This window comes from Megascapheus bottae, chromosome 10 (genome assembly GCF_031878675.1).
Source record: "Megascapheus bottae isolate mThoBot1 chromosome 10, mThoBot2.hap1, whole genome shotgun sequence".
In the NCBI taxonomy this organism is placed as follows: Eukaryota; Metazoa; Chordata; class Mammalia; order Rodentia; family Geomyidae; genus Megascapheus; species Megascapheus bottae.
Genome location: NC_143518.1, coordinates 50,477,054 through 50,492,118, shown reverse-complemented (window position 1 = coordinate 50,492,118; position 15,065 = coordinate 50,477,054). Strand labels below are relative to the sequence as shown.

Sequence of the window (15,065 nt, the reverse complement as noted above, 5' to 3'; positions counted from 1 at the left end):
TGAGATCCTCAGATTTCAGCCTCCTGAGAGGCTAGGATTATAGACATGAGCCACTGGCCCTGGGTATCTATGTGGTTTTCATTTTCTTAAATTTTTCTATCTGGCATCATATTTAAAAACCCATACCAAATCTGTGAAGAATATTAAGGCTCTGACAGGGTGCATTATATCACAGGACCTACTACTAGTAAGTTATTTAAAGTTAGGCTTTTTGGTTTTTTGATTTGTTCTCCCCCTTAGATTCCAAGTATTTCGTGACTTTAAGTTTTGTCTCACTCTTTAAAACAAAACAATAAAAACCAGGGGCCGGGGAGTTTGGCCTAGTGGTAGAGTGCTTGCCTAGCATGCACGAAGACCTGGGTTCGATTCCTCGGTACCACATACATTGAAAAAAGCTGGAAGTGGTGCTGAGGCTCAAGTGGTAGAGTGCTAAGCCTTGAGAAAGTCCAAAGACAGTGCTCAGGCCCTGAGCCCAAGCCCAGGACTGGCAAAAAAAAACCCACAAAAAACAAACAAAAAAACCCTCTTTTTAAAAGCTCTTTTGTTCAAACTTCTTCCACAGGAGACTATTTCAAGCAAAGCCCAGTTTTGCTGGTTCCAAGTCCGACAACAACTTATTTCCAACATCTACTTCCTATTGATTATATCTGGTATCTACTTAACAGTATCTACCAGCTATCATGTTGCAGTATCAATTTGATTTTTATTATATTGGTTTACTGTTAATTATTTCTTATTTTTTTCTTTTTTTATTGTAATTAGTAAAAGGGTTACATGATATTTGCCAGATAGAAGGTGCATTAATTCACATACATTGATACCCTTTCACATGTCTTGGTACCCATTTCCCTCCCCCCCTCACACCCTATTTCTTATTTTTATAAATACTACTACTGCTGGCTTAGAGACACTATCTTTTGTTTTATGGACAGATCAGGGATAGAATCTTGGGCCCTGTGCATGTTCAGGAAGTGCTACCAGTAAACTACATCCCCAGCACTCCCCAACTACCCATTTTTTCTTTTTTTTCATATATTATTATTGTAATTAATAGAAGGGTTACATTATATTCACCAGATAGAAGGTGCATTACTTCACAAACATCACAAACATTGATACCCTTTCTCATGTCTTGGTCCCCATTTCCCTTCCCCCACCCCCGCCCCTCATCTTGTTTTCCCTCCTTTCCCTATCCTATTTCAAATAACCAAATACACATATACACAATGTATCAGATAACCAGGAGAAATACTGTAACAATATGAAATAACCAAGGGACAGCAAAAAAGATGAGAGATCCTATTTTTAAATAATATTCAGGCTAGAGAATTGTATGTAAGCTTTCATAAGCAAAGTAATATGAGGAGCTGATTAAAGAGACTTGTAGATGATTTTTACCATAGGTTCTGATATTGCATGTCTCCACCCCCAATGAATTCCTATACAATGGATCCAATAGCCCTATTTTCAGAAACTGACATTGAAACCTAAATATTAAATTGTCCTATAATGAGTATCTACTCTGTGCAGAGGAGGGAGATTCAGAGGTTTAAAATAATCAAGTTCCTACTCTCTTAGTGTTTACAAACTTCTGGAGCAGAAAAGGCACAGTACCATCTCAGATAGATAGTACATGATGACAGGTCCTGTGAGTGATGTAGATAATGAATACAATAAGAATACAAAGAAGGGAAGCACCACTTATGGCCACATTATCCCCTCCAAGGTTCATATAAAACAGTTGAAGAGCACCAGAGGCTCAATCGTATTAATAGTAGCTAGTCAGGAAGCTGAGATCTGAGGATCATACCTCAAAGTCAACCTGAGCAGACAAAATCTGAGAGATTACTTATCTCCATTTAACTAGCAGAAAGCCAGAACTGGAGGTGTGACTCAAGAAGTAGAATGCCAGCCTTGAGCAAAAGCTAAGCAAGAGTGCAAGACCCTGAGTTCAAGTTCTAGTATCAGCACAAAATGGAGGAAGATCTTGAGTTTTCAAGAGAAGATAGACTTCCATAGCTGGGGGAAGGAAGAAGTGAATTACTCCAAAACGGAACTCCAAAGATTAAATGCCAAGGAAACATAATTATTTTGGGGATTAGGATGTGCAATAGCAGTACTATGCCAAAGCTGGAAAAGAAACAAAAAGAATACACATGGTAAGATTTATATCTGGAAGACAGAGAGCCTTGAGCTTGGAATCTTCTAGATGGTTCTTTGGACAGAAGACTTAAGAGTGATATTTAAAAAAATCCATCTTGGGGGCTGGGAGTTTGGCTTAGTGGTAGAGTGCTTGCCTAGCTTGCACGAAGACCCAGGTTTGATTCCTCTGTACCACATACATAGAAAAAAGCTGGAAGTGGTGCTGAAGTTCAAGTGGTAGAGCTCTAGCCTTGAGAAAGTCCAAGAACAGTGCTCAGGCCCTGAGCTCAAGCCCAGGACTGGCCAAAAAAAAAAAAAAATCCATCTGATAGTGATTTTGAAAGAGCCATGAATTATGTTTGGTTATTGGTTGTGCCAACTGTATGGAAGGTTTGGGTTTGAACGTTTGTGAAGGTGGATTCAACTCTACCTGGAGCTCGGAATCAGGGAATGAGAAAAGGAAAGGTGTCCTACATGATATGCAGCTGAGGTTTCAATTCCTTGATTGGGAAGATTGTGTACCATTTTATCACGGGGTGAATCTGAATATGGAAATGCATTTGAGTATAAGTCTGGAATTCAGCTTTATAGCCAAGTGTCTTTCATCGTCTGCTCATACATATCAGGTCACTTTGCTTAAACATTTTGGCAGTTATTTTCATTCTGTTGAAAAGAGGTTGGGAGTTTGCAGAGTACTGTAGATCTGGGTCACCACTGGGGGAAAAAGAGACAGATTATTTGAGTATCATTATATGAAAAAGCTCTGAAGAAAAATGAAACTAAGATTAACAGTCCTTGTTCTTTCATGGTTAATAGGAGGTAACATTTTCATGGACTCTTTTGCTCCGGTTAACCTTGAACCGCAGTGTTCAGATCTCAGCCCCCTGAGTAGTGAGGATTAGAGCCACCAGTGTCTGTCTTGTTCTTTAAAATGTTTTCCCAAGGATCTGTGGGATCTCCAAGAAAGAGATCCTAAGAGAAAATGGCAAGACCCTAAGTCCCCAAGCACTTACAGTAGTGCTGAAGACGCTGACTGCGCTTGAGGTTGAAAATTACTGGGCTAAAATGGGGAAAAGAAAACTCTTTCAGGATTCGCAGAACCCTTTGAAGTAGATGCTAGATTACCTAAATCCTACGCAAGAGCAGCGCTGCAGCTTGCGAACTACTGCGCCAAAACCACCCTAGCTACAAATTCATTCCCCAACCACCAATTATGTGGTTTAGAGCCGGCTCGGTTCTAAGACCCGCCCAGAAGGCCAGCACGCTGCACTGATTGGACGAGCTCACTTCCTCGCCCACTCGGGAACTCCTTGGACTGTCAAGCCTGTCAATCACACAGCTCCTGGGCCCACTCGACCTTTGCTCCTCCTCTTTCCAGTGACGCAAGACTTTGACGTTCTTTCGCGCTCCGGCCCCCAAGGTCCCCGCCCGTCGCTTCATTTCCTCACTGGCAGAACAGGAAAAAGGAAAGGACGCTCTGTTTGGATGGCTGACCTAACCCCCTCTACTTTTCCACTCTTCTCACAGGCTGTCAGGAGGGCATTTATACCCTGAAGCTGCGCGCAGGCGTGCAAAAGGGGCTCTCCAGTGGAGGGGCGCTCTCCCTCCTGCCCGAAAGATTTCATGACACTCCTGTGACGCAGATGGCACTCCCCCCCCTCCGGCTCGCCAGCTTCACTTGTGATTGGCCGTGACCGAGGTCCGTCATAGAGCCACGCCCTCTCGTCGGCCTCACCCCCCCTCCAGCCCCAGATACTTGATTGACTGCCTAGGAGGCCCCGCCTCACTTCATTTCTGCCGCTTCGCCCTACGATTGGCTCGGAGAACTGGCATGCTTTCCCGTCCCTCCGGAGTCTCGAGAGGCTGGCGGGACCCCGCGGAAGTTGTCAGTCAAACTCCTCCTCCCACCCCCCGCGAGGCCCTTCCCCCGGGCCGCGCGCCTTTGCGCGCGCGCACACGCACACACATTTCACCCCCCCTCCCCGCCCGGACCAACCACCTTCCCTAGTAGTAGCGGTCGCTCGCCGGGGGTTCTCCGTGGGCGGCCGGCGGGCGCCTGGGGGAGGAGGTTCGGCCCGCGCCGCGCGGCCCGGGGCGAGTGCGTGCGCGCCCAAGGTCGGGGCGGTGGTCCCGCGATGAGGAGGAGCCCGCGCTGACAGGGCAGAGAGAGGGGGCATCGCGGCGGGGGCTCCGTGGGACCCGCGATGGCAGCGCCCGGGAAGAAGGCTTCAGACTGGGCAGGCGGCGCTGGCAGCAGCCGCTGAGGTGCGGACCGGGCCGGCGGCTGACGGGAGCTGAGGGGACTGGACGCCCCCTGCGCGCTCGCCACCTCCGTTCGTCCCCAACTTCGGGCTCCCTTCCACCCGCGCTCCGCGCCCGGAGTCAACAACTTCTTCACCCCCTCCGCCCCCGCCCTTCCCTCCGCCAGCCCCGGGAGTGCGCCGCGCGGCGGGGACCGGGCGGCTCCGGTGTGGAGATGCGGCCGTGAGGCGTTGACGGGCGGCGAGGAGAAGCTCGGTGGCTCCGGGAAGCGGGAGGACGGCGCGGCCGGGGGCGCGGGCTGTGGTGGCCGCCGCTCCTCCGCCTCCTCCTCCCGCCGTCACCGCCGCCGTCTCCGCCGCCGCTGTCCGAGCCGCCGTGCAAGCCGCCGCCGGAGCTGCCGAGCGCCAGCGCCGCGGAGATGTCGTCGTCGTCGTTGCCGCCGCCGCCGGCGGTGGGGGCCGCCAGCGCCGCCGCCGCCATCTCGGCTTCGGAGAAAGTGGACGGCTTCACCCGGAAATCGGTGCGCAAGGCGCAGAGACAGAAGCGCTCGCAGGGCTCCTCGCAGTTCCGCAGCCAGGGCAGCCAGGCGGAGCTGCACCCCTTGCCCCAGCTCAAAGGTAGGTTCCCCGCCGGGGCGCGTCCGGGGCTCGGGGCTGCTGCTCAGCTGGGGATGCCGCGGGGTGTGAAGCGCGCCCCCCCTCCGTGTCCCGATCTCCCTCCCACCCCTCCGTTCAAACCCCTCGGCTGCACGGAGGCTCGCTCCTTCCTTCTCCCCCGCTCACCTGAGCTCTTCGCGTGCCCGTGGCCTCCACCCCTTGCCCACCTGCGCGCTGGCCGGGGGACCTGCGCTTCCGTGGACACTCTCGCGTCCCCGTCCACTTCTTCCACCCTCCTCCCCCGCTTCACCGAGTCTCTGGGACTGGTTTTGGCCACTCCTTGCTCTCGCCCTTTACTTTCCCCGTGATCAAGCTGGTCTTCACCCACTCTTCCCTCCGCTTCCGTCGATCGCTCCTAAGTGAGCGGATCGGGAATCCTCCCGCCAACAGCGGGCAAAAGTTAGCTGACCTTTAGGGGCCGCCTGGAAATAGAACCGGTTGTGGTACCTTATTTACTCCTGGGTCTTAACGATCGTCTTCGAAATTCTCTCTCAGAAGGAGGCACACTGTCCATGTGGAGAGGTATAAAGGAATAGATAGGTAGTGGTTGCGTCGCAGTGAAAAGGGGACTTCGTTCCCAGGGCAGCGATTACCAGGGACTTTGTAAGGTTTGTACAGTAATTCAGATTGGTATCCGTGCCTAATGCCTAGCAGGAGTGCTTGGCACTCCTTTTGGCGTTTTCTTACTTTTCCCACTAGGTCTAGAGGCTTTTTAGTAAGTTGGTTCTTGCCTGTTTGAGAATTGGTGGCTTTTCAGCTTAACAATTTTCAGTCTTTGCCTTTTGTGACATAGAAGTCGCTACGGAACAAGACGATTATGTTCCTAGACATTAAAATTTCTAGCCACAGAAGAAGCCTGATAGAAATCTACATCATCTGTTTTACAAGGCCAGGAAATGAAAGGTTCATATTAAACTAGATAAATGTTCAGCAGATTTTCCATTTCATTTGAAAAGGATCCAGCATCCCCTCCAAGGCTAATCTGGTTCTGATTTGCCTTTGGGCCTACAAATTCAGCCTTATTTTGGCAGGGACTCTAAAGAAAACCCCGGATCAAATCACACTTGACCTACAATAGCTTTGAAACCCTATTCAGACCCTACACTGCCCTGCCTCTTGGAGTGCTTCTAAATCAAGGGCATCTCAGAGCCAGAATCAAATTGGTTTTTAAGAAGAGGTTTGAAGATACGTTTAGTCTCTGCTAGTGCCCTTATTATTTGATTGTTTCTTAGCATGCTACAGTTTTAACATTTCCCCAGCCTAGTGCATGGCAATACCATTGCTAAGACTTCATATAATTCTAGAGTGATGTAATAGCAAATAAAGCATATTATCTTAGCTATTAGGATATCGAATTGCTATTAATAGATTTAAGTTTTTGCCCTTATTAGAGACATAATTACTTTTATTGCTTTTGATTTTTTAAATTGTCAAATTAATTTTGCCATTTGAAAGTGTGGTAGTAGCACTTTTTCCATATGTAATTTGCTTTTAGTAATATATCTGCTTTCTTATATTCATTTTCACTTTTATTTAATAAAATATTTGAATATCAAACGTTATTAATCTCAAGCAGGTGATGCAACTTTAATACATTATAAAAGCCTGACCACCCCCCTCCCCATGCATCTAAGTATATGGTGCTTGGTTCAACCACTTGACAATGTATTTGGTCCTTAGTCAAGAAAAAATAAAATTAAAACTTTAGATTGATTTCTAGGTATTTTCATCAAAGCATAGAATACCACATGAGGAATTATTCAAGCCTTTTCTTGGATTACCTACTAATGGGTACTTTTACTCCATGTGCCAAAGTACTTGACAAGTGACCTTTAGAAATTCACTTGCTTTGTTTGGTAGTTGGCAGTGGTTTTTTTGGTTATTGTGATTTTTTTTTGTCTGTTTTTGGTGGTTACAGGCCTTGTATTTGCTAAGCAGATACTCTTAACATTTAGCCTTAACCTCCAGCCCTGGTTTTTCCTTTATTTTATACTAGGTTTCTCTTTTCTGTCTTGGCATAGGAGAACCACCTATGTTAGGTTTCCCAATAACAATAACAGGCACTAAGTGCAGCTTTTTGTAGAGGAAAATGGCCAGCATTGACCTTGAACCTCCACCCCCACAATCTGAGCCTCCCTCCCAAAGTACCCAAAGTTGACAGGCAGGAGCCACAGCCACTACTGGGCTTGGCACTGTTCTTGATACCACAGTGTTGTGTGTTTTTTCTGTCAGTAGTAGTTTTTTCCATTTGTGGCTTTAACAGAAAACAGTGGAAAGCCTTTAAATATGTGTACAGAAGAATTTTTCTTCCTGCTCAGCAGTATAATCATACTGTACAGTGATTCAGATATCCATGGGCATCTAAGAGCTTTCAAGTGTTTATACCAGCATGCTTAAGTTACATTTTGTCTACTTGGGTTGTAATTGAAAAGGTGCCAAATACTTTTCCTTAAAGTATACTATAAGTAAAGATTAACAAAACAGTCTAACTTTTTCATCTATGGGAAGTTTCTTTTTGCAAAATTGTTTAGTTACAAAAGTTTGACGGTGAAAATGTTCAAAATAAATTGTTATGGAAAATATTTAACAAACCTCTTAAAAAGTTTTTTTGTTGTTGTTGTTGAGAGAAATACTGTTATGTAAATTCCAAAGCTTCCAAACTGACTTATTGTGAAGTGTAATATTTGTCAATACTATCCTTTGTTATAATTATGTAAACCCCACTGAGAGCTAGATGCTAGAAAATAAAATGGGGGAATATTTAGCAGTTTTCATTGGAATTTTACATTAACATAGAATTAATTTTACACCTTAAACTTTTCATTTGGTACTTATTAATTTGGAAATTTAACTTAAGAAAATCTCTGCCTATTTATAATAGAAGTGTTTTTTTTTTTTTTAACTCCGTTCAATGTGTTTTTTAAATTTGGGGAAGAATTGGTTTGTTAAAGTAGCCTGCTGTCTTACACTTACATAGTGTTTGAGGATTTTGAAATTATTTTACTTTTTCCTTATGTTTAATTATCAAACAGTATTGCTCATAACCAGTGGAACTTTTACTCCTTTGTTACCTGTTTTTTGACTGTTGCTGGCTCAGTGTAGTTATACAAATATATTTTATTGGGTCATCCTAACTCATTTTATTGATGAGAAATTTGAGGCATAAACAGATTTAGTTTCAGTCTTGTGACAGTTTATCAGGATGGTGTTGCAACTGATATTAGGACTCAGTTCAGAAGATTTCAGTATTTTTGTTTTATGTAAATGTGAAAGCAGTGTGGTAGAAAAAAATGGGTTACTAAGGTTATTCTTGGGTCAAAGGTAAATTGAAGGCTTTTGGAGTCATTTTCCTTATCTGTGAAATGGGGATAATACCTTCTATCCCCTGGATTGAGAGGATTAGGTGAAATAATTTAAGTGCCTAAAAATAGGCAAAGAATGTTAGTTTCCATTCTCTTTGATATTTGAAAAAAATCTAGATTAAAATATTTTAAATGAAGGATTATTAATAGGATTATGTAAGTAGTAAATTTTCCTAATGCATTTAAAGCATGATTTTATAACCAATTCTCATATGTGATTTAAGTGAAGTGAGGTAAAGCTGTAGCATTCTTTTTTGTGAGTATATCAAATGAAAATAGGGTAAAGATTTGAAGATACTAAAAGCTGTAGTAAGAGTATTTTTCTTTCTTTTTAAAAGTCAAAGAATAATCAGAATTGTCAAATAATCAGAATTGTATAAATACACATTTGTTATAGGGTACAGCCAAGAGGCAGCAGAGAACAATATGAAACTGGTTTTGAGATTGGGATAAAGTGAAGAACTTTCCAAGTATCATTGAGATACTTTGTTGCTCTACTCTTGAAAACTGGGTCTCAGTGAAAGTAGTGAGCCCTGAACAGTGTTGCTAACTGAAGTTATTTGCTTGGCTAAAGCAGTTTTCCTGAGGTATGTGGTCTTCCAAGTTAATTATGGAACAAGAGCACTGACATGATGTGAAGTTTCACAACTATCTTCACTTGTTGTAGGGGGACAGTACTATACTTTAACAACTCAAGATTATAGAAGAGTTGAAATTAATCTGAATGCATGAAATGTTTTTGTTGTTGTTGTTGTTGTTGTTGTTTTGCCAGTCCTGGGCTTGAGTTTAGGGCCTGAGCACTGTCCTTGGACTTTCTTCAAGGCTAGTGTTCTACCTTGAGCCACTGCATCACTTCTGGCTTTTTCTATATATGTGGTACCGAGGAATCGAACCTGGGTCTTCGTGCATGCTAGGCAGGCACTATACCACTAGGCCAAACTCCCAGCCAAATACATGAAATGTTTTTAAAGGGATATGACATTTTAGTCATTTCAGGATTATTTTCTTTTAGGACTGTTATATCCCTTCTTGGAGACCTATTTTTTTCCTACTTTTTTTATATATAAGAGAAATAGCTAAATATAGTGTTTAGTGTACTCCTCACATGAAGGAAAAGCTTTCCTATGTAAGTTTAACAATCTTATAATTCCTGTTCGGGATCCCTGTCTTCTCTCACATTTTATTGCCTTTTTTTTTTTTTTGATTCTTGGATTATTTTTTGAGGTATCTACCTGAATGAAGTAACAGGTCAGGAAGAATGTATATGACAAGCTGGTCCAACTATTGGGGTAGAGTACCATCCTCTTAAGTAGTAGATTTAAGTTGCTTTTTTGCATCAGTGATGACTCACAATTGCTTTGAACTAGTTGTTTAACCCCTTTGAACTTCAGTTTAATCATTTTCACCTGCCAGAACATTTTTCTCGATTAAAAAAAAATCACAAAAATGAGTAAGTCTTTGTAGTTATTGCTCCCTTGAATTTCAAAGACATGTTTATCTACAAAATTGAAAAATAGTAAGTGTGCATTTTATTCTTTCAGTCTAGCTTTTACAATGATAAGGAGCTGGGGATAGACACTAATGTGTATTTTTATCTCTTTAGCACTCTAGCTCTCAGCCCTTACTATGTACTTCTCAAGCTTTAAAAAAATATTGATACCTGGGTCCCAGTCCCAGGACGTTCTAAATTAATTGGTGTAAGGTAGAATCCCTTGTTTTTAAAAGCTACCCTTGGGTGAAGCTATTGTGAAGTCAGGGTTGAGAATCACTGGTTTAGCATCATCTGTCTATTGATTTATTTCATTAATTGAGACTGTGTCCTTTTCTCTCCGATACTCATGGCTCATTACCCAGCCCATTAACATTTCCTGCCCTCACTTCACCTGATATTTACATTTCACTCACTTTGCTGCTCCCTATAGCTAATCAGCTGCTTTCCTTTAGGGCAGAATACATTAGATTCTGGACTTTTAGGTGTGATGATTCCATGCAGTAGATTTTGATGAATTATCAGAATTGAAGCCTAGCTATTACCCTTATGCCCAAGTAGCCAGTTTTCTATAGTAAAATTTTAGAGCTGAAACTGAGCAGGCCAGGCAGGTAAAATTGAGATGTATGGTAGAGGTTTGTCTGGTTTGAATCCTGTTATTCTGAATCATTCTGAATAACAGGTGATGACTCCACTTCAAAATGTAAAATTGATTTCTTTTGGACATTTTATTCTGCTTCTTGAAGATCTAGACTTAATATTACTACTGAATGTTTTGAATAAAAGGTATTAAACAAATGAACTTAACTGTGTATGGTCCTGCCTTATAATTATTTTGTATCAAGAAGTATTTTTCTCTAGAATGTTTTCATGTCTGTCATTTTACTGTGTATGTGTGTGTGTGTGTGTGTGCACGTGCACGTGCATGCGTGCACGTGCACGCATGTATGAGTGCACATGCTGGTACTGGGACTTGAACTCAGGGCCTGGGCACTGTCCCTTAGCTTTATTTGTTCAGGGATAATGCTCTACTATTTGTGTCACAGCTCCACTTCCAGCTTCTGATGGTTAATTGGAGATAAAAGTTTTATGGTGGTGTAAAAATCAATGTTAATAAAATATTTAATTAAAACAAAAGTTTTATGGACTTTCCTGCCTGGGCTAGCTTTGAACAGAGACTCTCAGATCTCAGCCTCCTGAGTAGCTAAGCTTACAGGAGCCACCTGTACCTTCATTTTGAGCACAGAGTTTTTCTGGAGGGAGAGAGAGGGAGACAGAGGTCGGGGGGAGAGTGTTTTGATAGTATTGGGGTTTGAACTCGGGGCCTTGTCCTTTTTTTTGGCCAGTCCTTAACTTGAGCTCAGGGCCTGAGCACTGTCCTTGGATTTTCTCAAGGCTAGAGTTCTACCACTTGAGCCTCAGCATCACTTCCAGCTTTTTTTCTATGTATGTGTTATCAAGGAATTGAACCCAGGTCTTCGTGCATGCTAGGCAAGCACTCTACCACTAGGCCCAACTCCCAGGGTAGCCTTGTCCTTTTTAGGAAGATGTTCTACCACTTGTCATTCTTCTAGCTCTTTTTTTTTTTTAAATAGGGTCTTGCAGCTAGGACACTCACAGCTCAAACCTATAATCCTAGTTACTTGGGAGGGTGAGAAGGAGAGGATCATCCAGAGCAGAAAAAGGTTGGCAGATCCTTTCTTAGCTCATAACTGGTGCAATGGCACATGCCAGGCTAGCCAGAGAAGAAAATCTTCAAGACTGTCCCCATAGAAGGGAAGCTGGACACAGGTGGTAGAGCCTGATTCCAGTAACCATGGCAAGCCTAAAGGAGGTGTACATCTAGGCAGGAACAAGATTCTGTAATAAAATTAACCAGAGTGTGTGGGGGGAGTAGTCTTTCAGGTGTGGCTCAGCAATTCCATACCAGCCTAGCAAACTGAAGCCCTAAGTTCAAACCCTAGAACTACCAAAAATAAAAATAAAGCCTTGCATTTTTGCTGTCTTAGACCACAGTGTAACCTACTGTGCTTCCTAAATAAATTAGATGACAGATCCATATTCGCATATTGAGCTTTTGATTGAGACAGAAGTTCTCATTAATTTTTTGTTCAGGGTGGCCTTAAACAAATCTCCTAGTTTCTACTTCCTGAGTAGCTAGGATTGTATGACTATTATACCTGGCCCACAGCTCTTTATTGAAGGTAGGACAGTGATGTGCCAGGACCACTGTTATTCCGTGTTCCTATTTTTGTCTTTTGCCTTTCCGCTCACCACTTTGAGCAATATATGTATTTGTTTGGGATGAATGTTCAATTGTTATATAAGATGTTCTCTCTCCAGAAATGAGATGGTAAATTTTTTTCATGTGAAAGCAGGTGTCATGATTTGTTTTCTCAACTTCATTATCATACCAAATAGACTGTTCTGTGCATAATAACTGTGGTCCTGTAAACAAAAATCCCTGTTGTGATGAAGAAATTAGGTATTGTTGTTTTCTAGTCTCCCGTTTCCCCCTTCCTATTCATTGCATTTTTTTCCATTAGTGTTTGATGGTCTCCACAAAAAAAAAAAAAAAAGTGATTCTTGATTCTCTTCTGTTATATTTTCTTTTTCTTTTAATCATGTTTGAAGTGGATTCAATTTCTGGGGTCTTAATACTTGGATAAGTGTAAATATAGATTTAAAACAAAGGAGTTTGCTATTGTATTTTGCCAATAACTATAATGAGTGGTATGAAACACTGATTTGTTGGTAGGAAAATGACTTGTGTGGAAAAGAAACCAGGTTTGTCTCTAGACATTGACTTGTGCATACTTAAAATCAAATAAATTGAAATAATTAGCTAATACTACTTCTTAAAATTTGAGGTACAGTCTATTTTTAAGGATATCCTTGAAGGAGATGAAAGGAACAGATTTAAAACATATAATTACTTTTGGTGCATTATTATGTAATAAGGAACCTAATTGCTGAAAGACTTACATGTCAGGCTGGGTTTATGCAAGGCAGACTACTTGTTCTAGCAGGATAATTGACTAATAAGCAGTTTTAAGACTGTTTTCTTATTTCTATCTTTCTGAACTCATTCTTAAAGGGATTTGTTTTTGTGGGCTTTTTGAGTGAATAAAGAATTTTAGATTTTGTAATTTTGATTCAGAGAAAAAAGAAGCTACTTTGTTTGCTACAGTAGGTTCCACATGGTGAAGTTCAGAGAACCTATTTCTGATTTGGGTGCTGAAGGCCAGAGATTTCTGGGGAACATACTCCTCCTACTGGAATGGCAGTGCAAGTTACACTTACCAGGTCATCCAGTTGAGCCTTCCAGCGCTAACTGGGACCTTAGGAGTCAGTCTCTTCAGACTCTGTGGGAACTGATCTATTCTTATTCTAAGAAAATCAGCGTTATAGTCATTTAATCAAGCAACCTGTAAAGTAGGGAGGAAAATGAGAGGTTTTAGCCTTCAGATACTCGCTCAGTTGAAAAACATAGACAGTGACTAAGCAGGTTATTGCCTGAATCAATAATTTTTAATGCTTGGGCAAGAATATAAAATCTCTAGGGAAGGGAAGGGGGGGAAACAAGATGATTGGGAGGGAGTGGGAGGAAGGAAACGGGGACCAAAACATGAGAAAGGATATCAATGTGTGAGAAGTAATGCACCTACTACCTGATGAATGTAACTGTAACCCCTCTATACATTACCCTGACAATAAAAGGGAAAAAAAAGAATATAAAATCTTAAATATAGCTTCAAAAATCATATATTTTATATTTTATATATTTTGTTAGTTTTGCTTTTGTTTCACACTAGTAAAGAATTCTAGACTTGCAGTTATTATCAGAAGTCAAAGATTATTTGAACTCATTGTTAGCTCTGTACCTCTAAACTGGTAAACGTGAACAGGATGAAATAAGTAAGCTATATATATATATTGTATAAAACCTCTGAGTTTGATAAACCAAACCAACTGGGTTTTTAAAACTTTTCTAAAGATAAATATCTGTTAATGTTATAGGAAGATATAACTCCTGGAGAAATATATAACTTTTTTTAAAAAAGCAAAACACAACTGCCATTTTCCTGTTAATTGACCAAAGGAAAAAGTTTGTCTGCTGTGAAGTTAGGTACTTGCTTTGTTCCAAAAATTTAGTGTTCCCCTCCCCAGGGGCTCATGCCTATAATCAGGAGTCTGAGATGTGACGAGTCTGTTCAAAACTAGCGGGGACAGGAGACTCAGTCCATGAAACTCTTATCTCCAGTTAATCATAAAATAAAGCTGGAAATGGCCTCCTGGCTTAATTGCTAAAGTGCTAGCCTTGAGTGAAAAGGACCTCAGGGATGGCACCCAGGCCCAGAGCAAGCCCCAGGAGTACCCCCTCTCCCCCACCCAAAAAAATAGGGCTAAAATCAAATGCTTAACTAAGTGCTAAAAATTAGATGCCTAAACTTAGGTGAACCATTGAAGAGATTAAAACGTTACTCATTAAAGTGAATAAAACAGTGAGTACTTCTTCTTTTGTAACTAAATGTATTAAATATTTATAGTTAGTGGGGAATATAAACTTCTGCACAGGCAGTTTCACTTAGTATGATGAGTATGTGGTATTCGGTTAGTGTGTGAAAGACAACCTAATTTTAGTATGAAAGGGAGAAATGAAGGTAAGAAAGCTTACTGGCAGAAACATTTCAAAAGATTGATAGACTAGTATTCAGATAGGTAAACTGAGGCGTAAAAGGCCAAGATAGATGGAGTCCAAAGTCCACATAAAGGGTGGTATGTACAGACCCATAGTGAGCACAGTATGCTTGGGGAATGTGCTGGCAAAGCAACGATGTGTGTGTGTACATACACGTACACAGATACATATTTTAAGTATTTTGAAATCTAATACTCATTTCTTCTTACATAGCAGTTAGAAAGTTCTTTTATTTTAATATTTGTTGAATGAAATAATGATTTAACTCAAAATAGAATTTTATACTATGTACTAGTTAACAAATTTATAATGATTTATAACTGATCCATGATTGCTTATAACACCATAGTATTTCATAGACGAAGAAACTAAAACCAACGTAAGTTATTTATTTATTTTGCTAATCCTAGTGCTTGAACTCAGGGCTGACCACTATCCTTGGATTTCTCAAG

General features: G+C 41.6%; 1 protein-coding gene across 1 annotated transcript in view; it reads left to right on the top strand.

Moving 5' to 3' along the window:
* The first annotated feature begins 4,744 nt into the window (after positions 1–4,744).
* The window catches only part of LOC150058421 (serine/threonine-protein phosphatase 2A 56 kDa regulatory subunit alpha isoform), a 51,287-nt gene continuing 40,966 nt past the window's right edge, over positions 4,745–15,065 (top strand). Inside the window, exon 1 of the mRNA XM_090341226.1 lies at positions 4,745–5,021. Within this exon, the coding sequence (XP_090197352.1) occupies positions 4,823–5,021 (199 nt within the window). The 5' untranslated portion in view covers positions 4,745–4,822. The remainder of the gene's footprint in view (positions 5,022–15,065) is intronic.